Source organism: Populus trichocarpa, chromosome 5, assembly GCF_000002775.5.
Source record: "Populus trichocarpa isolate Nisqually-1 chromosome 5, P.trichocarpa_v4.1, whole genome shotgun sequence".
Classification (NCBI taxonomy): Eukaryota; Viridiplantae; Streptophyta; class Magnoliopsida; order Malpighiales; family Salicaceae; genus Populus; species Populus trichocarpa.
In genome coordinates, this window is record NC_037289.2 from 21,916,271 (window position 1) to 21,941,453 (window position 25,183).

At 32.3% G+C, this 25,183-nt stretch overlaps 2 protein-coding genes across 5 annotated transcripts; one reads left to right on the plus strand and one right to left on the minus strand.

Annotated features, from left to right (window-relative positions):
• Positions 1-8,590: 8,590 nt before the first annotated feature.
• Positions 8,591-9,992, minus strand: LOC18099655 (calmodulin-like protein 11). Its single transcript, XM_006383617.3, has 4 exons — positions 9,802-9,992; positions 9,387-9,544; positions 8,999-9,076; positions 8,591-8,842 (listed from the first exon to the last, which is right to left on the minus strand). Exons 1-4 carry the CDS (start codon positions 9,875-9,877, stop codon positions 8,705-8,707), a joined length of 450 nt encoding a protein of 149 aa, XP_006383679.1. The 5' UTR covers positions 9,878-9,992; the 3' UTR covers positions 8,591-8,704.
• Positions 9,993-15,919: 5,927 nt separating this feature from the next.
• On the plus strand, positions 15,920-22,181 carry LOC7454312 (peptidyl-prolyl cis-trans isomerase CYP63). 4 transcript variants are annotated; one of them, XM_002306766.4, is made up of 14 exons: positions 15,920-16,082; positions 16,348-16,445; positions 16,543-16,597; positions 17,966-18,054; positions 18,931-18,955; positions 19,074-19,112; positions 19,204-19,321; positions 19,502-19,662; positions 19,749-20,067; positions 20,178-20,311; positions 20,484-20,706; positions 20,793-21,167; positions 21,252-21,332; positions 21,557-22,181. In XM_002306766.4, exons 2-14 carry the CDS (start codon positions 16,368-16,370, stop codon positions 21,879-21,881), a joined length of 2,022 nt encoding a protein of 673 aa, XP_002306802.3. In that variant the 5' UTR covers positions 15,920-16,082; positions 16,348-16,367; the 3' UTR covers positions 21,882-22,181. The 4 variants fall into 4 exon arrangements, with proteins under 4 accessions (XP_002306802.3, XP_052309138.1, XP_024457822.2 ...); XM_024602054.2 differs by having other exon boundaries at positions 15,926-16,082; positions 16,356-16,445; XM_024602055.2 differs by lacking the exon at positions 15,920-16,082 and adding an exon at positions 16,236-16,251.
• The last annotated feature ends 3,002 nt before the right edge of the window (positions 22,182-25,183 follow it).

Sequence of the window (25,183 nt, forward strand, 5' to 3'; positions counted from 1 at the left end):
TATATAGCCCTCCATTGGTTGAGAAATGAGTGGTTATCAATAATATATTGGCTATTAATAATTATTGATGGAGAAAGAAGGTGAATAATTTAGCGCCATCCATGTATAAAAGTTTGTAGTTGTAGATAATATGTGAGTACAAGCATAAAAAGTTTGTGTTCATAGATTATGCATGACACTATTTTGACTTACAGGACTGAAAAAAATCATTGACATGTGTCAATAGCTCAGAAATTTCTATAATATTAGATTTAATAGTTTGAGTCGAGGTCCAAAACAACATGAGGTTGGTAACCACGCTATTTAGAGCCCGTTTATTTTTATGTTTTTAAATTATATTAATGTGCTGATGTTAAAAATATTTTTTTTAAAATATTATTTTAATATATTTACAAATAAAATATACTTTAAAAACAAACACAAACAGCCGCGTGACACGAACAACATGGCAATGATAAACATGCCGTGAATGGAGTCTCATGCATTGGTATTTGCATGGCTAGGATGGCTAATATATCCAACTTAGCTATTTAACGAGGATTATGCAATCATAGATACATTATTTTCTTCCATTCTCACGTTTTCAACTTCTTTGAGTTGAAATTATCCATAAAGGGTAATGCTAGATTCTCGAAGATCATGTGATGGATAGATTTTCTCAGATTATTTCCACTTTTGGATGAGTGGTCGCCCTCCTCATTACCACGTGGAAAATTTTTGGAGGAAGCGATTCCAGTTACGACGACACACCATGAATATAGAATATGCTCTTATATATATTAGTTTTTATTAAATTATTTTTCTGCTTTCCTTCCAGCCAACCAAGCAACTAAACAGTCCGATTATTTCCCATCGACTCTCCACTGTATCGTCTTCCTTTTCACTTTCCACCCTCCCACTTAACCATTCAATCCATGCGCCGAGAATAGTTCCGAGGAGCCAAAGTGGAGAATGATGTTCGTTTCGTGCTCCGAAAGGAAGATATACACATAATATTTATCTTAAAAATATATTAAATTAATATTTTTTTATGTTTTTTTAATAATTTTAATATGCTGGTATTAAAAATTAAAAAATATATATTTTAATATATTTTTAAACAAAAAATACTTTTCATAATTATTAAACACATAAAAAATAACTCCAACCACCGCAAGAAATACAAGGGGTCAAATTAGCCAAATTCATTGGTATAAAAACCTCAATTTTGCTCTTGATATATTTATCCCCGTATCAATTAAGTTATTAACCTTTGAAGTTTATCAATTTCTCTGGATGTGAATAAAGCTAAACATTGCCTGAAAGGCCATTTTTAGTGCCTTTATCAATTTCTCTGGATGTGATTAACCTTGGAAGTTTATCAATTTCACCTCGATAATTAAGATATTTTATAAAATTTGAATAAAATGGTTAAGCCTTTCACTCCAATACACAAAAATAAATCTCAATTTGTCTGAAAGGCCATTTTTAGTGCTAAGTCACGAGAAAATTCTTTTGACTTGTTCATCTATACAAACTAGTCGAGTGGAGAGAAATTCTTATTTAATATATATATATATATATATATTGAAGTATTATAGTGCCTTGATGAGGACATCAATGAGGATGTACAAACTATATATTATTTTTTAATTGTCGTTAGCGTTGAATAGATGGAGATGTGACATTATTAAACTGTGATCGTTCCTACGTCGTTATTGTTAAAATCAAATATATAAGTGGCGAAATTGAGATTTAATCCAATAAAAATAATTTTATAATTTTGTTTTTGACTTAAAAAACAAGCTTTCATCTCGTTCAACAGACAAATCTAATATTCTTTCCTTTCCATCAGGATTCATCACTCCCACTTTCAATTCGTCGAAACATGAGAGGAGATTTTCCTCTCCATTAACTCTCACTTCCTTTTGATTTTCCTTTTGAGCCAAAGAGTATGTTGGTTCTTGTGGTTTAAAAATAATTTTTTTAATTTTAAATTAATTTTATTCTATGTTTTTAGATTATTTTGATGTGTCAATATCAAAAATAAATTTTAAAAAATAAAAAAATATTATTTTGATATATTAAAAAAAATAATTAAAAAACAATCATTATCACAATACCAAATAAATTGTTAGCGTTGCGGTCAAAACAACATTTGTCTAGAATTTCATTTTTTAAAAAATTAAATGTTTTAGAGTTTTTGGATCGTTTTGATGGATTGATATCAAGTATGAATTTAAAAAAAAAAAATTATTTTAATATATTTTTAAATAAAAAACACTTTGAAATGAAACATTAACCATCCTTCAAACAAATACTTGCCTTTTCTCCCTCCCAAACTTAGTTATCTTTCAATTAGTTTATGGGTCCACCCTACCTTATGGGTCAATTTTTTTTAATAACATGAAAAAAAAATATCTAGACTATATGTAACTATTTAATATTATTATTAAACCTGATTCAACATGTCAATTTTAAAACTTCTCGATCTGATTTTTTACCTAATCTAAATTTAAAATTAAACGGTATGAGAGATTTTTCACCATGACCCAGTCAAATTAGTATGTTCAAAGGCAACTTTACCAATGTTTATTAATGAGGGTAAAATTGAAAAAACAAATGATGAAATTGATATAAAAAACTTTTCGACTTGATTTTTTGTTTAACTCAGGTTTAAAATTAAACTGTAAAGAAGTTGTTATGACGTGATTTAGTCAACTTGACTAATTCAAAAATAACCTAGATAATTGTTAAGAATTATTTGAAGATGAAATTGAGAAAAATAAAGATGCAATTAAAAGGGAAAAAAAACAAAGAAAAAAAATTAATGTAAACATGAGCTAAACTGAAATAATAAAAAAAAACCCTTCATTTTTCATATTCACATAGAATCCATGTAATTTCTACACGAAAATAATGATTTTTTAAATTAGTATATTAAATTAAAAATATCAGTGGAATAGTATACTTAAAAAAAAATAACACATTTCAGCCTGTTGCAATTTTAAAGCATGACAGCTTAATATATCATGATTCGAGATCGCGACTAACTGTGAAATTAAACTTTAAACTCCCTTCTTAATATAATATTTTGTATAAAAATAACTATTAAAAAACACGACATTTATTTAATACCATGTTTTTCATTTATAAATTCTTTACATGTAATGTTTTGAAACTGCAACGAGCATAAATCATGCTGTTTCATTAAAAAAATAAATTGTATCCATGTTATTTCTTCCTAAAATTTTTAATTTTCCATGCTAATAGCAAAAAAAAGCCGAAATTAATCACCATGTTCTGATCGTCCTCTCAATCCTTGACCATATCAATAAGCACAGTTGCTTGAAATTAATATCGTGTTCATAGTTTCTATGCATCTCCCCCTACCCCCTCAACCCCCCCCCAGAAAAAAAAAATCCGCTGACTCAGTCAACGACTGTGATCTTCTTTATTTTTCTTTCATTTGGAATTTATTACGCAACAATCACCTCCCAGCTTCCTTCCTCGTTTTGTCAACGTTCTTAGAAAACTCAACTTTGCAACTTTGTCTTTAATAATAAGCTGTTGATGTCCTGCCTGACACGACAACTTTCACCGTCACCATATAAATAAGGGAAGTTGCCTCGTAATTTCGTGGGAGCAGAGCAGTCCAGATTGCAAACTTTGATAAGATTGAAAAGACGTTGCTAATTTAGTCTATTTGTAGCCGCCATTGCAGCTTCTTCGAAGTCTCCATGTATACACATACATCGATGAAATTTCGAAACTTGAGGTGGCTGGACTCTGAAATATAATTTTCTAAAGGGATGGGTGATTTTTCGTGCAATTTCTTTTGATGGTGTTAATTTGACCACGACGAGTGTGATGAATGATGATGATGATGTTTTGAGGCGGTGATGATAATGCTTGCATGGCTAATTTCTCTACTCGAGCCAAGCAATGTTCTTGCATGTTCTTCTTCTCTTTTTTTTTTTTTTTTGTTCTTGCCTGTACGAAAACTGGTATTAGTTTCTTAAGATCGTGAGCTTCGGAAATGTCCAGATAACTGCGCTAAGATATTTTAATATCCATCAAATCATCTGAATTTAAGATATTTATCCCCACAACAATGACAGAATAATTTTAAACAACCAGAATAACTCAAACATCTACCAAAAAAAAAAAACCCTTCAATAACTCGTCATATTCATGTGATGTATTGATATAGATATAATAGGTATTTATATTTTATTAAATTTTATTATGATAAAATTTTATTTTATATTTTATATTTTTATTTTTTATAAAAAAACAAGACTAGTAAGCTATAAATATACCAGCATAAAACTTTAAGAACAAATATTCATAATATTCATTACATATTACATATATATTTTTAGAACATCTCTATCTAAAAAGATATTTATTTAAACATAAAGAGTTTTTATCTTTATCAAATAAGATCTTTTGGAGATACTAACCACATATTATTTTAGCCTATTAAATTTCAAGTATAAGTTATCAATTATTTTAACTAAAAAAAATAGATAAAATTACTAGAACCAATTGATTATTCAATCCAAAAATTATATTTTCAAACTAATTGGATTTTTGGGATTTTGTTGAAAAATGATTATGAAGAAACAAAATGGGACTCGGGAAATAAATATGATGGAAAATTTTGCTAATGGCCGCAAGACTTGACATGCTTCGTTTAACACATCAGCCGTTAACTAGCAACTTGTAAGAAATGCATTCTTGGTATTATCAAATCCTTTCGTTAGCCATTATTATCTAAACCCTAGCTATAATGTTACAAGAACAGGTGAACTTCTATAAGAAAATTAGTTTGCTTGAAGTGTTTGTAGAGCTGAACATGTCCTTTGGCATATGATGTCCAAATTAATTTAATTTATCAAATGACCGTACAAGTTCTTAGTAGTCGTAGGTGCGTGTCGTATACGACCAAGCTGAACCTGGTCAAATTCATGTGAAACTAATCGAAACGAGCACCTGGGTTCTCTCTGCCGACCTCGAGTATTCTAACCCATGCAAAGGTATCTCTTGCCATTGATGCACAAGTCCATTCTTTTTGAAAACTTGGAAATTAGATAATAAAATCATGTCGTCCAAGCATCTGCCGACAAGCTCCAAAAAAAAAAGTTCTGAAAACGCCGGAAGGTATCACTAGAAGCCGTGGCCCGTTTGCTTTTAATTATGTGTTTCACATTGTAATAGCTTTCATTGTCGATACAAGTTGAATAAAGAGTAAGATTACGACCTTTAAAAAATAATAATAATATCTTTATTCGGTATTTAACTTTTATATTTATATCTATTTATTTTTTGAAAGAAGATTTTAAAGAGTGGTTAATTCAAAAAATAATATTTTTTTTGAAATGCAGCTCTTCATGAATAAAACAAATATTATTTTAGTTTTATTAAAAATTTGTGTCACGAAGAGTAAATCAATATCTATATTGTAGCTCAAAAAACCTGAACGAGCTATTTTATTCTTAATCATTCTTTCAATACCAAATATATCTTAAGAAAAAAATTAATCTTACCCTAACTACTTGCTTTACATATTCTAACAACTATATCATTACACTTATTAGTTAAGAAATGAGAGAGAAGATGTTTGGTCTAACATATTCTAACAACTAAAAATATTTATTTTTATGTTTGAGTTTGTGGTGAGAAATAGAATTTCATAAAGATGTTCTTGAAGTTTCACCTTCCTAACAAAAAAGTTAGCCAAGCTCGGTAAAGATTTTAGATTTACTTTATTTCTTTTTATTGATTTTGAGGTTTTTTGAAATTAAAATAGATATAGTTAGGCTACCATGCTACTAGGATGTTTTGTAGGTTTTTTCATATAAAACAACTTCAAAATAGTTTTACGGGGCCAAGAATCCAAAACCCGAGTTTTTAGCTATCTCTGGAATCGAAACAAAAAAAATAGAGTTTCAATTGAAGAGATACATTTCTTTCCTTAAATCAAATGATAGGATTTTTTTTGAGTATTTTTTTTAATAGCTTTTAGTTTTTTATTCAAAAAAAAGGCCACTAATAAAAAAACATGTTTTTTATTGTAAAAACAAAAAAAATACATTAATAAGAAAATAAAAATTCACCTAATAAATATCTATTTTAATTGCAATGTAAATAAATAAAACTTGATTTTAAAAGTAAGAACTACCCCCACAACATCGTGCAAGGAAAAAAATAATAATAACTTGCTATCATCAATAATAAAATTACCATTGTTAACAGTATTTTTTATCACTATCAACACAGTAATATAGATGCTGATAATTATAATGATAATAAATACCCTTATAAAAAATAATAAGAATATTTTAGGAATTTTTTGTATCAAAAATATTTGTTTATCAAAATAAAAAAGGGTGAAAATAAAAGAGTAAGGTATAAGAATGTGTTTTGCCAAACTCATTAATATCAAAATATTTGTTTGAGCCAAATACATCCTCGACTCAAAACAGATTGGGCCGGATGGGCCTGAAACTCAAGTTCATTGCAATCTCAGTTATTTTTTTTGTTTGGGCTGGGATCATGCCAGCAGGTCCAACCTGGTCACTGGCCCAAGCCAGTGACCCGGCTGGCTGATCACTCGTGCATCAGGTAATGCACGCTTTGCAATAAGGAAGTAATTAAAATTGCAAAACGGGGGAAAGCGAAAACTTACCTAGTTTGCAGAGACTTTGCACGAAACTGCAGGTGCTGGGCGAAGCTCCTGTCTTCAGCTTCCTTCCTGCTCCTTGTTCTTTCTTTTTCTGTTCGTTCTGTCTCTCTCAGTGTCTGCCTGGAACTAGAGTTTGATGACGAAGACAATGGCGCAGATGTGTTGATTGGCCAAAGCTACCTTCTCTCCTTCTCAGTTTCTATCTCTGTTGCATGCTCCTGTTTCTAGTTTGTTGTTCCCGTTTTTCTGTGTACTGTGTAGCTTCGTTTCCGACTTCTGGTTTTTCTTTGGTTTGCTCTCCGTACTCTCTGTTTGCCTCTGTTATCGTCCTCCTCCCCTCTGTTTTCAGTTCCCTGGCTCATCCTGTTCTCCCCTCTGTTTGTGTCTATGTTCTTCTTCGTTCCCGTTCTAGTATTCCTCTGGTTTTTCTGCCTCCATGTCTCCCTCTGTCTGCTTCTTCCTCCCCCCCCCCCTCTTTCTCTCTCCACCGTTTTTTTCGTGTTTTCCCGCCTCCTGGTTTGTGGCCTTTCTCTGGATTTTATAAGGCCAGAGAATGCCATGCGTTCGAAGCTTGGTAACAGCATGCATCATGGGGGCGAGGGATAGTAGCCGTGAGACGTGCCCTATGACTGAAACAGTTTTAGTGCCTTTACTGCTAAAACGACTCTACTGCCTTGACTGATGAAACGGTTTCTGAGGAAGAAGGCAATGAATAGTTTTTTGTTTTTGTTTTTTTGAAACGGCTCCGTTTTCCTAATTCAAATGGCTATTTTCGATTTGGTCATTGGATTTTTGTCATTTTGTAATTAAGACCCTGGATAAATTGTAATTGGACCCCTAGAGTTTTCGCCATTTACAATACAATCCTTGTTATTTTTAGTTATTCAATTCAGTCCTTAATTAGATATAAACTTTGCCTATAATTTTATTAATTAAACTAATTTCAAGTTTAATTAAGTTCCAGATTTCCGATTTTCTCTCAAATTTATAATTCAATCCTTATTAGTCCCCAAACTTTAAATTTATATTGTCCTAACCCAATCTTCATTTCATTTATTTTTTATTTTTTATATTTTTTTGAAAAATTTAAAAATTGAGTTACGACAAAAATAATAATAAAAATAAAAATAACAATTTGAATCCAAAGTCTAAAAGAATACAAACTTACCCAAACTCTGGATTGATTTCTTTAAGATAATCGATTTTAAAATTTATTTTAGTTATTTTATATTATATCGACATTTCAATGGTTTGATTTAATTGTTCAATTTCTATTTCTTCTTTCAATACGCTTTTCATTTAAAATTATAACGTTATATACATGTATAAAACCTGTCTTTCTTCCTCTCTCTCTCTCTCTCTCTCTCTCTCTCTCTCTATATATATATATATATATATATATATATATATATTGTAAAAAAATGGTTATTATGGACCATGTTCTCAACTGAGGTTGTGGAAAAATTGTTAATTATATATATAGTTTACCAAATTACTTATAGATTAAATAAATAAATACAGGATATGTAAATAAAATATACTGTTTTATTGGCATTAATAATAGTGGTAACAGTAAATTGAGAAATCCTAACGTCCTCGGGTTACAATTACCAATATTTAAATGAGATATAAATAAAAGGAGAAGACAGGAATATCAAATAGAGAACAAAGACAAAAGAAAGAGAATATATATCTATATTAAAAAACATAGAACAATTACCACTCTTGTCGTCTGGAAAATGCTGTCTATGACCAATGTTCCCAATTGACCAGAGAAATAGTAGTTTGTGCAGTAATTCCCAACAGGGAAAGTGGTTTTTCTTTGCTCTTTAGTGGTTTTGTGGTGTTTAGAAATGTAATAATAAAAAATATTATAAAATACTGTGTATATATTAATTCAATAGGATTATATAGCGTATCTGTTCGAATTTCGTATTTAATTTTATAAAATAAATACTCCAAAAAATGTCTGCTTTCAACGAGAATAAAAATAAAAATAAAAATGAATGTGGTGGCTAGTTATTTCCAAAACAGTCAGAAAGCAACCATCATCATCCTTGCAAATTCCTCGTAACTAACTAGACCATCACCGTCCACGTCAGCCTCTCTTATCATTTGTTCAGCCTCTTCCTCCGTCAGTCTCTCTCCCAAATTTATCATCACTTGTCTTAGCTGCAGATTATCAACACTGTGTGAGCAACTAAATAAATTTGACTAAGCAAATGTAAACGAAGTGACTGTTTTTTTTTCCTGTATTTTAAAAGTATTTAAAAAAAAATTAATTTTTTTTTTGTTTTAAATTAAAATAATCTTAGCGATGATCTTCACCTCATTGGCCGAAATATATCCGTCTTGGTTCCTATCAAAAACTTTGAAAGCTTCTTTTAATTCCTCAGTGACATTTTCCTGCAAGAATTACATTTACATTAATCCTATAGTCTCAGAGAAAACAACGAGCATTCCCATATAAAAGCAACAAATTAACAATGGGTGTGTGTATATATAAATACGTTTTAAAAATGTGTTTATTTTTAAAAAATATTAAATTAATATTTTTTTAGTTCTTTCTAGTAATTTTGGCGTTATAATATCAGAAATTAAAAAAAATATAAAAAATATTTTAATATATTTTTAAACAAAAATTACATTTATTCACGTTATCAATAATGCATTTCTCATGCTGTACCAACAATATTATTTTTATATTTTTAATTACCTTCTGCTTCCTTCCCATGATATTCAAGAACTCTTCAAAATCCAATGTCCCATTTCCATCAAGATCAACGTCACATATCATGTCTTGAATTTCTTCTTTCGTAGGACGTCTATCCAATGACTGGACAATGGTTGCCAGTTCTTCCATTGTAATGAAACCTATACGTTACAAATGACATTATTATTATTTAAAAAAAAAACAATATTTTCGAGCTGAACCCTGGCTGAAATATGATGAGCTCTAATTATGAGCACAGTCAAGTTGTCTAAATATTCTTAGCATGGATAAATCTTGGAACCAATTGACGACTAGAAATTCATAACATGGTCTTAAGGCATGACTAGTTAATAAATAGAACTTTTCATAAAATAAAAGTAATAAAACAAAAATAAAATAAAAGTGTAGAAGGACGCACCATCTGCGTCCTTGTCGATCAAGCAAAAGGCCTCTCGGAACTCAGCAACCTGTTCTTCTGTCAGAGAATCTGCCATCTTTTTCCTTTTTTTTTTTGCCTTAAAGATTCAAAACAAAACTCTCTTGTTTGCTGGTAGATGGAAAGAATGAGCAACGAGGAAAGAAATTTATATGGAAGCTTGAGCTTTAGGTATGAAGGCCTCCCAAAGAAGGGTAGACTTTAAAAATTATTCAAGGGGGCAGATTGAAACAGTCATACACGCTTTAATCGATGATTTCCATTCAAAGCTAGAAAAAATCTAGAAGAGAGTCGTAAATCAACGCTTGAATGGGCGAGATTTCAATGCCCCAATTTCATAATCTACAGGGCGTCTGCGTCTGTGTCTGTGTCTGTGTCTGTGTCTGTCTGTGTCTTGACCCTTAGAAATGTCATCTACGCGGTGACTTTTTCTCCTTTGCACGTGATTTCCCAAGAAACCTTTTGTTCCGTTCAAAATACGACAACATTTTAAATTTAATTAAACTGTTGGACACTAGTAATTAGAATTTAATAATTTAAATAGTTGCTTGCATGGATCTTTAATTCATCACGCCACTGGTGGACCGAGTCGGAACATGTGTACAGAGCAGTCTAAAGTGAACGTGAAAGGATACGGAGTAGAATTATAAATGAAAATTTTTAAAATATTTTTAAAATATATATTTTTATGCATGTCTTATAAATGAAGTAGTGTAAAATCTTCATTTTATACTTAGTGTATTTTATTAAGTAAGAGCAATTCTCATTTCATAAAGTGTAATCGATAAATATATCTTATTTTTTATTATTAAATGAGAGTTTTTTTTTTTAGTTTAACGTGGATGTCCGGGCCAGCTTGCGCGCACCTCGACTAATCCCACGGGCCCTGAAGTTAACGACCATGTAAGCCTCCAGTGGCCATCATATGAGTAACCACAGGGCTCGAACCTGAGACCATAGAGGGAGCAAACCTCTTGGTCCCAAGTTTTTACCACTGGGCCACCACCTAGATGGTTTAAATGAGAGTTTTAGATCATTGCATAGGTGACCTTAGACTCTAGCTGGTTCTATGTGCGCGCGCGACTCACGGGTAGGCAACTTGAGGTTCCCGATCGATCACATACTAGCATGTGAGTTGAAAAATATCAGTGGTAGAATTCTAACCAGGGATATCCTCTCTCCCTTATTAACTCATTACCACTTGCAACTCGAGGTTCCCAATCGAAAGGGCTAGTTATTCCACTAGAAGGCATTGCATGCACCTCCCACGTGCTTGCCTATGAGAAGCACATACCAAACACCTTTTTGATTAATATATAATAATTCATGTTTAAAAAGACTAGATTATCCTCCGTAGTTATGAGATTAACCCAAATCCTTTGTGAAAAGACTAAAAGACCCCTTGGTCTATGATTTATTTTTCCTTGATTGCAGGGGCAAGATTAAATTTTTATTTGATTTAAAAATAAAAGGACTTCGACTTTGATATCCATCTTCAACAGCTTTAAATTTTTTAAAATTATGAATAATCAAGTCATTTAAAATTTTAAAAAATATAAAAAAACATGTATACCTGATAATCTAATTAGTCAAGTAAAAAGATTAAAATACCCCTAACTCAAAGGCTATTGTGTTTTTTTTTGGAAAGGCTATCGTAGCTAATATTAAAATATGCATGAGTATACAATAAATACACCTTGCATTTTAGTTGTTTTGGTATGAAATCACTTAATACATAGCTACAATAAATTTAGAACTCCTACCGATCTTTAAACACGTGAAGAGAAACCAGGAAATACAGAAAAAGAAAAACTCATTTTAAACACCGATAATTTTGTGTCTTGTCGTTATGCACGTGTGATTGTACAAATTCATAAACAAAAACAGGTACGTGAACTTTCCAAAAAAGACTTTAATGAGTAAAGCAGCAACATTGGTGAATGAAAATCAATATCTTCTTAAACTAGCTCGGACACCCATATTAATAATAAAAAAATCGATATCTTCTCTGTCCGATAATGTCACAGAGCATGAGTCGGAGGTGGAGAACTTTTGGATGAAATTACCTTTTTTTGCGTAAATCTAAAACAATCCTGTTGATTTTTTTTTCTGGTCCTTTTTTAGAAAAAAAATTAACACTACATATTTAATTTTTATTTAACAAGATTGGTTTGAAATTCAATTCTAAAATTTTATCAAGCACATTAAATTGTAAAAAAAAATACAATAAAAAGAAAATATCAACACATCAAATATCACAACACATCAAATGAAAAGATAGGAAAAAAAACAACATTGTGCATCAAATATTGCGTAGCAATGAAACAAAAGAGCATGCACAATAATGCATAGTAAAAAATTGTACTTTTTTAGTTTTCTTATTACTGAATATTAATTGTTATTCATGTGTAAATTACGAGTTAACATGTAGCGAATAAAAAATGCAACTATAGTGACCTAGTTAATTGACCCGTCTTTATAGGTTGATCTAAAAAACCTTGAACCCATATCCTATCTTGGTTTTAATTTCTAATTGAATCTGACAGGACATTGACCTAATAAAATTTGTGTTGACATGACTAGGTTCTTAGTGACCTGGTCAACCGGTCCAAACTTTAGTTAGTGTTTTATAAAAAAGAACAAGACCCTAACATTTTAATAAAAATAGTTGAGCCAAATTGATTTGGTAGCTCGTGGATTAATCTAATGACCTAGTTACCCATATTTTTTTAGGTTAGTTTTCGAATCAAATATAATAACTATGAATTTAGTTGTAATCTATAATAAGAATCATAGATTAACATACAATAGAGACAAAAATACAATTGCCATCTATAATATGAATTGCATTCATGATTTTTTTTTAAAAACAAGTTATTAGCTTATGACTAAATATTTCTAATGTGAATGTTAATCGTATTATGGGTGCTAGTTTTTTTTTATATGCGACTTGCAATAAACCGTTGCATTCTAAATGTTATTTTGTTTTCTAACCAAATAATGGTAATAGGCCATCTAATCTTGTAGAATTCAAGACACGTTAGATTTCCCTGTGAAAAAGTTAATTTGGAGTAACTTAGTTAAATAAACTTTAAGGAAAGTAGTAATTGACACAAACTAGAGATCACATACTCAACTCACATTATAGATTAGAGTTGATTTTTCTTAATAAACTCAAGTGAGGTTTCTATAATGGTATATTAACAAAAGCTTTTTTAAAAATGAAATTAGATTACAATTAATATGAACAATAAACTATGTTGATGTATTTATTTTTATCATTTGGTTAACATATTCATGTCATTGTTCATTGGTTACACACATGAGAGTAGTGTTGAGGTCTTAAGTCTAAAACTTGAGGGCACAATTGTTTTCTTATAAACAATAGATGACTAGATTAATATATTTTTTAATTGCTTGGTTAACAACTCTATGTTGTAGCTCAGTGGTTAACACGTTAAAATAATGGAAGTAATCTACAATAAGAATCTTAGATTAACATACAATAAAGGCAAAAATACAACTAGCATCTACAATATGAATTGCATTCACGATTCTTTTAATAGTAAGCTGGTAGCTCATGACTAAATATTGCTACTATGAATATTAATAGTATTATAGGTTGTAGTTTTCTAACCCGTGACTTGCAATAAATCTTTGCATTCTAAATGTATTTTGTTTTACAACCAAGGAATGACAATGGACCATCTAATCTTGTAGAGTTTAAGACACATTAGATTTTCCAGTGAAAAAGTGAATTTAGAGTAACCTATCAAAATCATCTTCACGAAAAGTAGTAACTAACATATACTAGAGATGACATCTCTAACTCACATTATAGATAAAAGTCAAATTTTACTAATAAACTTATGTGACGTTTTTGTAATGATACATTAACAAAAACAAAAAAAAATGAAATTTGGTTACTATTTGAATGAATAATAAACCAGGTTGATGTATTTTTTTATTGTTTGGTTAACAGATTTGTGTTGTTGTTCAATGATTAACGTTTGAGAGTAACATTGAGGTCTCAAGTTTGAAACCTGGTGGGGAATATTTTCTTATAAATGACAGACGACTAGGTTAGCATACGTTTTTGGTCATTTAATTAACAACTTTGTGTTGTAGCTCAATGATTAACACGTTAAAATAATGTTGAGGTCGCGAGTTTGAGACTTGTGGGCGCAATATTTTATTCTAAATGACAGACGACCTATTGTGGATGAAAAATACAACCCAAACGCATGAGCCTATCTCTAGCCCACATGCCATGGCTTTTTTAATAAGACTCACATAGCTCATGGTTTTTATTTGATTTTATCATTTAGTATTAGGTTGATAGTGAATCGGATTTTATATTTTTTTAATTATATTATAAAATTAAAAAAATAATTAAACCTAATAGAGTTCATAATCTGGGTTGCAAGTTTTGCTGGTTGACTGAGGTGAACATGAACAATTTCTTTTCCTTTTTTCTTTAGACCTACCTAGTGAACAAGATTACATAGAGACAACTTCCACCCAGTTTAATTTAAAACCAAGTTTAAGAAAATAATTGGGTCAGCATTTTTCAAGTTTGATCCGATGTAACAAATTTAATGGCAATGCCATAAAGTTTCTAATTGTCTATATGTTATTTCTTTATATTCTAAAAATTTGAGGTCCAACCTGGAGCAAAAACGCAAGTGATAAACTTGTAAAATGTAAGACATGTTCATGTTATGTATGTTGATGATGTCACTCCATCAACTTTTGATGACACTTAATATTAAAATACTAGCTCAGCCTTTTAACATCAAGTAAAATATTTTTATCAAATTAGTGTTTAGGAGTGCGATAGCTTCTACTCCTAAGTGTGTTTCACTTGAAAAAAAACTAGATCAATGTTTTTTTAATGCTTTTCAATGATTTTGATATGTTGATATCAAAAATAAAAAAAATATGAAAAAATTATTTTGATGCAACACAATGCACCACAATATCAAATATACTTTAAGTATGTGTTTGACATTGTGGTAACTTTTACGATTGCGGTTTTAAAAGTGAGATTTAAGAAAAGCTATAAACTGTAGTTTGTTCTTAAAGTTTTAAGAGAGAGTTTTTAGTAGAATTTGATGAAGTCGTGCAAAAACTTCACATAAAAATATAAGCTTTTCCTGACTGGTAAGTTTTGGACCTGAATCGTACATGTAAAACATGTTTCTCGTGGAATAAGGGACAATCTAATGCTTAAATTAGTAATTGATTTTGTTTGATTAAGTGACAAGCATGTAAAAAATCAAGATGATTTAATGTGTAATTTTTTATGTGTAGATAAAGATGCGTATTCTTTGTGTGGTGTTGTTTTTTTATGAACCTTCTTCAAAAAAAAAAAAATCTAAGAATACATAGCATTGTAGAATATTTATAAAATATCTAAATAAAAACAAGTGAAAAAGTATTATTCATAAATAGTGACATGCATATTACTATTCATCAATTATATATTAAGGTTAGTGAGCTCAGCCACACTGAAACTCGAGCTCAATTAGACTTGACCAAAGAAAAAGAGAGAAAAGAAAAAAAAAGAAAAAGAGAGAGAGAGGAGAGGATAGCTGGGTTAGGCATTACAACTGAACTTCAATATATATTTTTTTTATATATTATAAAAAATTATAAAAAATTTATATATTAATTAATTAATTAAACATCTGCAAATCCAATATTAAAACAAAAATGCACTCGGAAACAAACGGATCCCGGCGTCATCATCACCCGTCGTATCTACGAACCTCCTCAGTTCAAATGGGACTCGAAGCTCTCGAAGCTGAATTGAATTTGTTCAGAAGAGTAACTCTCGAAATTGAATTGAATGACGGTGTTTCCACCTGTTGTTTTTTCAAATGGACGGCAGCTCATGGCTGGCCCATAGGTGACATGCGACACGGATTGTATCTGACTACTAACGGGTCTAAGCAAAAAGTCCAAATAACCGACGGCTCAATCATCACCAGAGTTTACATCCCAACACGTGGCGATCAGATAAAGGAGCAATCATGTATCCCCACGAAAAACTTCTTACCTGCGAAACACGAGAATGTACCCCAGCTCACTAATCACGTAAAAACTGTACCAAAACCTCTCATCAGAGCAAACGCTCAGCTAAGAAAAAAAAAAAACATTCCTCGCTCGTCGGCTCACGTTTGCGGCCGTTGTTTTTTCTGTTCTCCAGGTGTAACTCGCTAGTCCACTCAGCCCCGAGTTAACTTAATCACGTAATTAAGGTAACATCGAAAAGCCATCTCGCTCTGAAATCTTCTGCTAATCTCCTTGATTTATTTTTTCTTTCAAGATATTCGAGAGTTTTAATTATAATTAGTTCTTGTTCCATTGTGCACGTTCGATGAATTTAAAGCGAACAAATCCTGATTCTATTGTTTTCTGGGATTGAATGTAAGATTAAGGGTTTAGGGTTTAGGATTTTTCTATTTCTGTTTTAATAGCAGGCTGCATTTCTAAATTAAATGCTAATCTTGAGCTGTTGTCTAGTGTTTTAGATAAGAGGAGAGATGAGCAAGAAGAAGAATCCTCTCGTATTCTTAGATGTGTCCATCGACGGAGATCCTGCCGAAAGGATTTTTATCGAGGTAATGCATTTTCTTAATCTTCTTTATTGGTAGGAAACTGAAGTTTGGTTTTTAAGCATCAAGATAAAGATAAAACCTGTTTCATTTGAATGGACAGCTTTTCGCAGATGTTGTCCCCAGGACTGCCGAGAATTTTCGGGCACTCTGTACAGGTATTTTGAATCTCTCTCGCATTCTTTCAATTCCTTTATCAGTTTGTATTCGTCGTCTTTTGGCTTTAAGAAAAGCTGTTGAAGGCACTGGTGCTATGAACTATTGCCTGTAATTTATTGATGGGATCTTGTGTTTCATCTAATTGTGTTCTATGTGCAATGAATCTCCATTTGAAACATGCAAGTTGTTGACAAAATCGAATTACTGATTAAATGGTTGCATATTATAATGTGTATAACCATTTAGCATTCATGCCACGAATGAAAGAGTCTGATTTTAATTTGTGATCTGCTAAGTTATGGAAGCTTATTTCAATTCGTAATATCCTATTCCACTTCCAAATTGTTTTTCTGCTTGATTATAGATGTAATACATTGTTCTTCTTTCTTTTGTGGCCCGAGTTAGCTACTCTTTAAGGACAGTGTTTCAGAATGCCTCCCTCCAGTATACCTTATTGAAATTTTGATAAGCAGCTCGCTCCTTGTAACAATTTAAGACAACGTGCTTGGTTTTTTGATGGATATTCTTGGGTAGGACAAGGGACAAAGGACTAGGATGTATTGACATAATAGTGGCCAAAATGTTCACTAAACTGTAAGAATGTATATTTAACTTCTAATTACTACACATGTCTGGAGTCTGGAGAGTGATTTGCATTCAAAAGGATCAGAAACAAGAAATCTTATGTTATAAATTGGAAGACCAACTCCATGAGCATGCTGTCGTTTAAAGTTCTCCGGATTCCTAATATATCTAAATGGAAGTTTGCACTATAATGTCACCTTAAACCACATTAAGAGAACTGAAAAGTCGAAAATGGTGAGCAACTTATGCTTTTGATGGGATCAAAGTGGGTGGCATTGTGTTTATGAATTTATTAGCAAGTACATTGAATTGCCCGGTCAAACTGGTTCCCCTTATTGGTCAACGATCCCTGATGGTTAAGTGCACAAGCAGAGAAAGATTGGTAATCCTTTGAAAATTTTATCATGGTGCTGAGAATACTGTACCTCTCCATGAGGAAGGGGATGCAACTGAAAAGGATGGTTGTCTTTAGCATTTTCACTTCCTTTTAGCAAGACATTTCTTTTTTAAAAAATCCTGGCCGTGACTGGTCAGCTTTGTGGTAGTAGATGCCTATATTTCTTGTCAGTGCTGCCACATCAAAAAGATGTTTTCAATCTGTTATTATAGTTCTGCCATTTTAATTTGGATGTTATCCTTTTCTTTTTGTTGGCATTAGAAATGAGTGGCATAGTTTCTCTTGATCGAATTTTCTTCTGTGCTAGTCAATATGTTTGAAGGTGTTCCTTTTTAGTTTAACTAGCAGCGTGTTGGATTTCACCTGTATTTGTTGTCCATTGTAGGTGAAAAGGGTACTGGAAAAACCACTGGGAAACCTCTGCACTACAAGGGCTCTTCTTTCCATCGAATAATCAAAGAATTCATGGCCCAAGTATGTTTTTTTCCCTCGTGAATAAGTGTTACCGCGAGATACTATGATGCTTGTCTTTCGATTATAAGTAGTTTTGTTGCTGCAAATTTTTAAACATCGTCAAGCTATTGGCAAAAGCTACCTGGTTTCTCTCACTGCCTGCTTTCCAATTTTAAGATTTTCTAAGTTTTCATATTTGTTTGAGAAGACAGGTTTTTATCTCTATGCACATGTTCTTGAATCCCAATGTTATGGACGCCATAGGATCTCTTGTCCATAAACTGATCTGGTCAAGCTTTGATACCTGTGCACCCATTAATTTTCAGGAGATCATTTTTTGGTGGGGAACTTACTGATTGCCATAATCAATGAATTAAATAATTGACTTGATGCATGCTTCTGAACATGTCGAATACTAGTAAATACTGAACTCTGGTTTATTGACCTGTCATCAATTTTTTTGTCTTCTAACATGTCATGCTTAAAGATTACTTACCTACACATATTTCTTGGCTGTTATATTTTTAAATCACCAACTTTGATTTCTCAGTATGAATTTATGACGCATCAACTTATGGATAAACTTGTACATTTAGTAGAAGTTGTTTATGTGCCCCCTATACAGCTGTATCCTGGTTTCTTGATTGTGCAAATAATTAGTATGCCTACTTTGTATATGTTGTTTCTATGAGATCAAAGTTCTGCACAACTATTTAACTGGATCCATTGTTTGGGAGATGGAATAACATAGCACATCGAATTACACAGATCAAAAGTTATTGCAATCAGAGGGTAGCTTCTGTCTATGAAATAGTGCTGCAGAAAGAAGCAAGTTATTTAGGTTTTTGTATATATAATTAAGAGCAAAATTTTCAATCACTTTTCTTGTCCTGACAGGGTGGTGACTTTTCGAAGGGAAATGGTACACTTTTTGACTCCATATGTTCTCTATCCTGCTAATGAATCATGCTTCTCTGTTGGAGCCCCATACTCTCGGCCAGACTAGTAAGGTTAAGGTTCGACCTTTTTTTGGTTTGCAGGCACTGGTGGAGAAAGCATCTATGGAGGGAAGTTTGCAGGTAATCTTCCATGTTTAATCATCTGTGTGCTTGCAACGATGGATTCCTCCCATCGTTACTTTTTATAAAAAATTATGCTCTTGTTTTGTAGATGAGAATTTTATACAGAGGCATGAAGGAGCAGGTCATCTCTCTATGGCAAATAGCGGTCCAAACACAAATGGTTCCCAATTCTTCATAACATTAAAGCCTCAGGCCCATCTTGATGGGTATTTGACCTTCAACTGTTCCGTTCATTTCTTTGGCTCTTATTACTTATTTGTCCATTAGCCCTCAAATCTTTTACCTTTCATTGCTGCTTTCATGATCTCATAAAGCTTTTTTTCAAACAAGGGTAACTATTAAAAAATGCTCATATTGTTAGGTTCACATTTTCTGATGTATGGCAGGAAACATGTTGTCTTTGGAAAGGTGGTTAAGGGAATGGACATTGTGAAGAAAATTGAACAGGTGGGAAGTGCCCGTGGCCAACCTGCCAGACCTGTAAAAATTGTGGATTGTGGTGAAACTTCTGAAAGTAAAATTGAGGATGCTGTTGGGAAAGATACAGGTAAAACTTGGGTAGTTGCACTTTTGTTTCTGGAGCATGCTTGCCAAACTTCTTAAGACGTACAATATGATGTTACTTTCTCTCAGGAAAGAATAAGAAAGCTGGGAAGCCTTCAGATGATGGTCCAAATGTTCAAGTTAGAGGAAGAAGTAAAAAATCCCTGAAGGATACAAGGAAGAAAAGAAAAAGGAGATACTCTTCATCCGATTCAGATTCATCTTCATCTGATTCTGAAACATCATCTTCAGAATCAGATTCTGATTCAAGTTCATCTAGTGATGGAAGGCATAAGAAAAGGAGGAGGTCAGCAAAAAGAGGTAAGTACCATGGGAGAAAACAGAAGAATGGACGAAGGGAGAGGAAGAGAGGGCGAAGTGATAAACGATCAAGGCGGAAATCTAAATGGTCAGGTTTATATTTAGTTGAAGTGCAACCTCTTTAATGATGCCTTTTCCCATCTTGTATTTTCATGTACTTCTCAATGGTGTTAATTGTACATAATGGTCTTGTTTCAGGAGTTCTGAGAGCTCAAGTGATACAGAGACTGATAGTTCTAGCACTACCAGCACATCTGATGATAGAAGTCCTGTTGCTGCTCATAAGACCAGTAACTCAACTCAGGCTGGAAAGAAATCAATTCAGAGTTCTGGTATGCATTTTCCTTGTATTTCTACGAGTTACGAACTCCATTATGTTGTATTATATTTACATGATGTTCTCTTCCTGGCTTAAATGCTTGTAATACAGCAAGACTTATGAATTGCTGAGATTTTTGACAGTGGTAGTGCATATTTTAACTTATTGCTGAGTTGATATTGCAGGTGCAAGTGGAAAATCCCTGTCCCATCTCTCCAAGAAAGAAGCTGTGGTGGAACAACACCAAAGGAATCAAAAGCCCATGAAAGCTGCGGGCAGCTCGCCACATGAAGAAGGTGAATTGTCTCCCAGGAATGACGAACATCTAAATAATGGGCATGGGATGGATTCTAAATCGGGCGCAACTCATAATCAGCATCCCCATTCAGATAACTCAAACAAATCCAGGTGTCTGCTTTTACATATTTGTGCTTTTGTTGCATCACACATTCTCACTGGAGTTTATAACTTATTGTAATTGCACTTTCTTACAGGAGAGCAATGCCAAGCTCCAAAAGTAGGCCAAACAATACCTGCAGGAGCAGTCCTAGCATGAGTCCTGAAGAAGTTTCCAGGAGTCCAAGATTCAGAACTGACAGTAGAAGTCCAGTTAGGAAGTCTGGGGAGCTGAGCCAGGGAAGGTCATCAAGGAGTCCACTGGGTAGTCCTGCCAACAAAGGCCACCATGAACCTTCTATGTCAAACCAGAGTCAATCCCCAAATGGTGCCCCCACGCGCATTAGAAAAGGGCGTGGTTTCACCGATCGTTATGCATTTGCACGTCGGTATCGCACCCCGTCTCCCGAACGATCCCCTCGGAGGTCCTACCGTTATGGAGGAAGAAATATCAATGGGAGGAACCGTGATAGGTAAGCTCAATGCCATAAATTGCATTTCATTTGAAGGACTTCCATCATCTGAATATAATCCTCTTTTACTCCCCCACCCTCTAGGCTGCCAAGCTACAGAAGTTATTCTGAGCGCTCTCCACCAAGACGATATATAAGTTCACCAAGAGGCAGGAGTCCCCCTAGGTTTTCTCTCTCTCTCTATGTCTTTCAAAAATCACAAATTATCTGTCATGCATGAGATATGGCTAGGCTGGCTTTCACTATCTCTCTGACTGATGCCAGCAGTCAGACAACTCCATTCCATGCTATTTTCATTTTCTTAGTTTCTCAGCATTTATGTTGCTTTATTTTTGCAAACTGAGGCACTACATGCATGGCGATTTTTAATCAGACTTGATTTTTCATAGGTATGGAAGGCAGAGAAGTAGAAGCAGGAGTCCACGACGAAGTCCTACACCTGGTGATAAGCGACCTTCCATAAGCGAGGGTTTGAAATCTCGATTAGGTCCTCGAGTTGATGATAAGCCATTTCCTAACAAAGGAAGACTGAGATCCAGGTCCAGTTCCAGGTCTAGCAGCCGTGGATCTTCTCATTCTAGATCTCCCGATGCTGTTCCACCAAAACGTCAAGGCATAGCAGCTAGAGCTAGCATGTCTCCATCAAGCTCACCGTCTGAACAGCAAGCTTTAGTTTCCTACGGGGATGCTAGTCCTGATACTGAAATGAGGTAGCCTTGAGAGGCCTTTTTGTCATGGAAAAGGAGAACGGCAATCTTTGCCATGTTAAAATTATGGTGGTGGGCAAAGTTGGTGGGAGTTTATGCTCTCTGTGTCTCTTAACTGGGGCCAAATGAACTTTCGTATGTTTCTTTCTTGCTCTCCATTTGAACACGAGGCTTCAGCATTTTTTTTTTCTTTTTTTCCGTTTCTGTTTCTGATACATGTACGACCTTCTTGCTCTTAATAGTCGTTTCAATTTCAAGAACGATAGGATATTGAAGTTTTCGGAAAAAAAAAGTTAGACTATCATAAGATGCCTTGCCCAGTAGGGATAGGAATAACGCTTTTTTAACAGAATTGTATTCCCGAATAGTCTACCCGAATGACATGGCAATTTGCTTGTCAAGCTACGTCAATGCTTTAATTTTTAAATTATAAAAAAAAACTAAAAGAGATCATCTGTATAGTAAAATTATTATTTTATTCTTGGTCGGTAAACTTGCATCCTGGGTTTAGGAGTATGAAGGTATTTTTAATGGAACCTATTAGTTATTATAGATTGGAGAGGGTTAGAGAGGGTTAATTATTATTTTTACATCTTTTTTATTCACAGTATAATTAATTAATCATCTTTAAATAAAACAAAAGTATTTTTCGGGTTTTTAAATTTTTGTGTCAAATGAAATTACTTAGACGCCCCTAAGAAATAGTTATTCTTAGCTTTGAATGTAAATGTATTTTAGTTATTTTGTTATTTTCATGTGGTTTCAGGGGTGATTAGGTCTTTTAATATATATAAAATAATATTTTAATTAAAAAGTAGTTGGCATGTGTAACGTTTTCATCACGGTGGTGAGGTGCGTACAGTAAAAAGACTAACAATTGAGCTCCGACAACGTGTTTTTTCTTTCCTCTCTCCTCTCCTAGAAAAACATGTTGGTCATTAAAAAAAAAAACAAGAAAAGTATAGTTGTTTCTTGATTCAAATTAGATCATCATTATTTTGATTGCAATGTATTTAGTCTTGAGTTATTTATTAAGTTATTTTTTTTTAATTTATCCTTTCATATTTTATTTTTATATCATAGTTGATCCTTATTCTTTTAATTGCAATGTATTTGGTCTTGAATTTTTTATTGATTTTTTTTCAATTTCATCCCTTATGATTTTTTATGTCAAATTGGTTCTTATTCTTTTCAAATCTATATTTTCTTTTTTATGCTTTTTTTTATTTTTTTTTCAAATTTATCCTTAATTATTTTGGTTGGTTGAGAATTTTACATTGTTATTTTTTTTTTAGGCTTGACTTTTATGTTGTGATTTGGATGCACGATTCATGTCATAAGTTTTGAAGGTTGGGCCGAATGGTTTTAGTCATTTTTATTTTTAATTTCATCCATTATTATTGGGTTCGTTAGAAATTGGTATTCTTTGTTTTTTTACCTTTTCTTTCTATAGAGTTATCCCGAAATCATGTCTCGGGTCATGAATTCAGTAGGTTCACCAAGTTTGACTCGAACCTTTTTTTTCATTGCTTTTTAATCTTTTTTTTAATGTCTCTTCAATATTAAGTTGGTTTGAGAATTGAGTTTCATGATTTTATTTAATATGATTTCCACAGAATTATCCCGGTCTCACGACTAAGTAATGATTTGATTTGATTTTTGCTAAAGCTGGATGATAAAAAATTTTCATGTCTGATTCTATAGGCTATGTTAGACAGACTAGGGTCAATTTCTTTTCTTTTTTTTTTTCTTTTTAATTGTCATTTATCATTTTTTTTCTGTGCAATCATCCCATTCCATTCTAATTTAATTTTTACTTTGTTAACAAATAAAATCATTGAGACATTTTAGAAATATTACTAGTTACATGACCCGCGCGATGCCGGGGGTCAATGGTTTTTGCATAAAAAATATATAAAAAAAATTAAGATTTAAAAGTATTAGGTTTTTTTGCAAAGCTATACCCAAGAGTCTTGGGTATAGCTGCAACGCCTGACCCAAGAGTAATATTTATAATATTAATAATAACATTAAACTTACATGATCCAAGTTTAAGTGAGTTTGACTGCAATACCAGACCTAATAGTCTTGGATGTGGGTCTGGCTGCAAAGTCATGTCATAAAAGTGTGTTAATTAAATAGATTAATTAAAAAGAAAAAAACAAAGAAAAAAAACCGAAAGGAAGAAAAAAATTAATGAATAAAAAGAAAAAAATCTGAATTAACTGGGTTAACCCTTCAAACCAGGTTAACCCGTCAAACCTTGGATTCGTGTCGTGAAAGTTTGACAACTAAATAGAAAAAAAAATTGACAGGTTAACACAAAATTAACTGGGCTAACCCGTCAAACCCGGGATCCGTGTCATGAAAGTTTGATAACTAAATTAAACGAAAAAAATTAATTAAAAAGAAAAAAAACAAATAAAAAGGCATCAGCCTTTTCACTGTGGACTCAGTATGCAGTTTACAGTTAAAGACATAAAAACAACAAAAAAAAAAAACTAAAAGCATCAGTCGATAACTAAATAGAAAAAAATTTAATATTGATGAACTAAATTAAATAAAAAAAATTAAATAAAAAGAAACAATAAAAGAAAAAAAACTTATAAGAAGAAAAAAACTAATGAAGAAAAAGAAAAAAAAAATCTAAATTAACTGGGTTAACCCGTCAAACCTGAGATCCGTGTCATGAAAGTCTGATAATTAAATAGAGAAAAATTTAATATCAACAAACTAAATAAAAAAATTAATTAAAAAAGAAGGCATCAACTTTTTCACCGTGGACTGCACTGTGCAGTCCACAGTAAAAGGCATAAAAAAAGCAAAAAAAAAAAAAAAACTAAAGGTTTCAGCCTTTTCACTGTGGACTGCATATAATATTAAAAGATGAAATCGAAAGAACAAAACTAATAAGGAAAAAGAAAAAAAAATCTGAATCAACTGGGTTAACCCGTCAAATTAGGTTAACCTGTCAAACCTGGAATTCGAGTCATGAAAGTGTGATAACTAAATATAAAAAAGATTTATTATTAATGAAATAAATTAAAAAAAAATAATTAAAAAGGAAAAAGCAAAGAGAAAAAAAAACCTACAGGAAGAAAAAAAACTAATCAAGAAAAAAAAATCTGAATAAACTGGGTTAACCCGTCAAACCTGGGATCCATGTCATGAAAGTCTGATAATTAAATAGAAAAAATTTAATATTAAGAAACTAAATTAAAAAAAAAAGACAAAAAAAAAAACTAAAGGTATCAGTTTTTTCACTGTGGACTGTACTGTGCAATCCACAATAAAAGGCTTAAAAAGGAA

Coding starts and splice junctions, on each gene's coding strand:
- LOC18099655 (XM_006383617.3), bottom strand. CDS start 9,877: ATGGCAGATTCTCTGACAGAAGAACAGGTTGCTGAGTTCCGAGAGGCC. Junction 9,077..9,386: donor TCATGGGAAGGAAGCAGAAG/GTAATTAAAAAT, acceptor TAATTCTTGCAG/GAAAATGTCACTGAGGAATT. Junction 8,843..8,998: donor GATATATTTCGGCCAATGAG/GTGAAGATCATC, acceptor GATAATCTGCAG/CTAAGACAAGTGATGATAAA.
- LOC7454312 (XM_002306766.4), top strand. CDS start 16,368: ATGAGCAAGAAGAAGAATCCTCTCGTATTCTTAGATGTGTCCATCGAC. Junction 16,446..16,542: donor CCGAAAGGATTTTTATCGAG/GTAATGCATTTT, acceptor TTGAATGGACAG/CTTTTCGCAGATGTTGTCCC. Junction 20,707..20,792: donor GATAACTCAAACAAATCCAG/GTGTCTGCTTTT, acceptor ACTTTCTTACAG/GAGAGCAATGCCAAGCTCCA.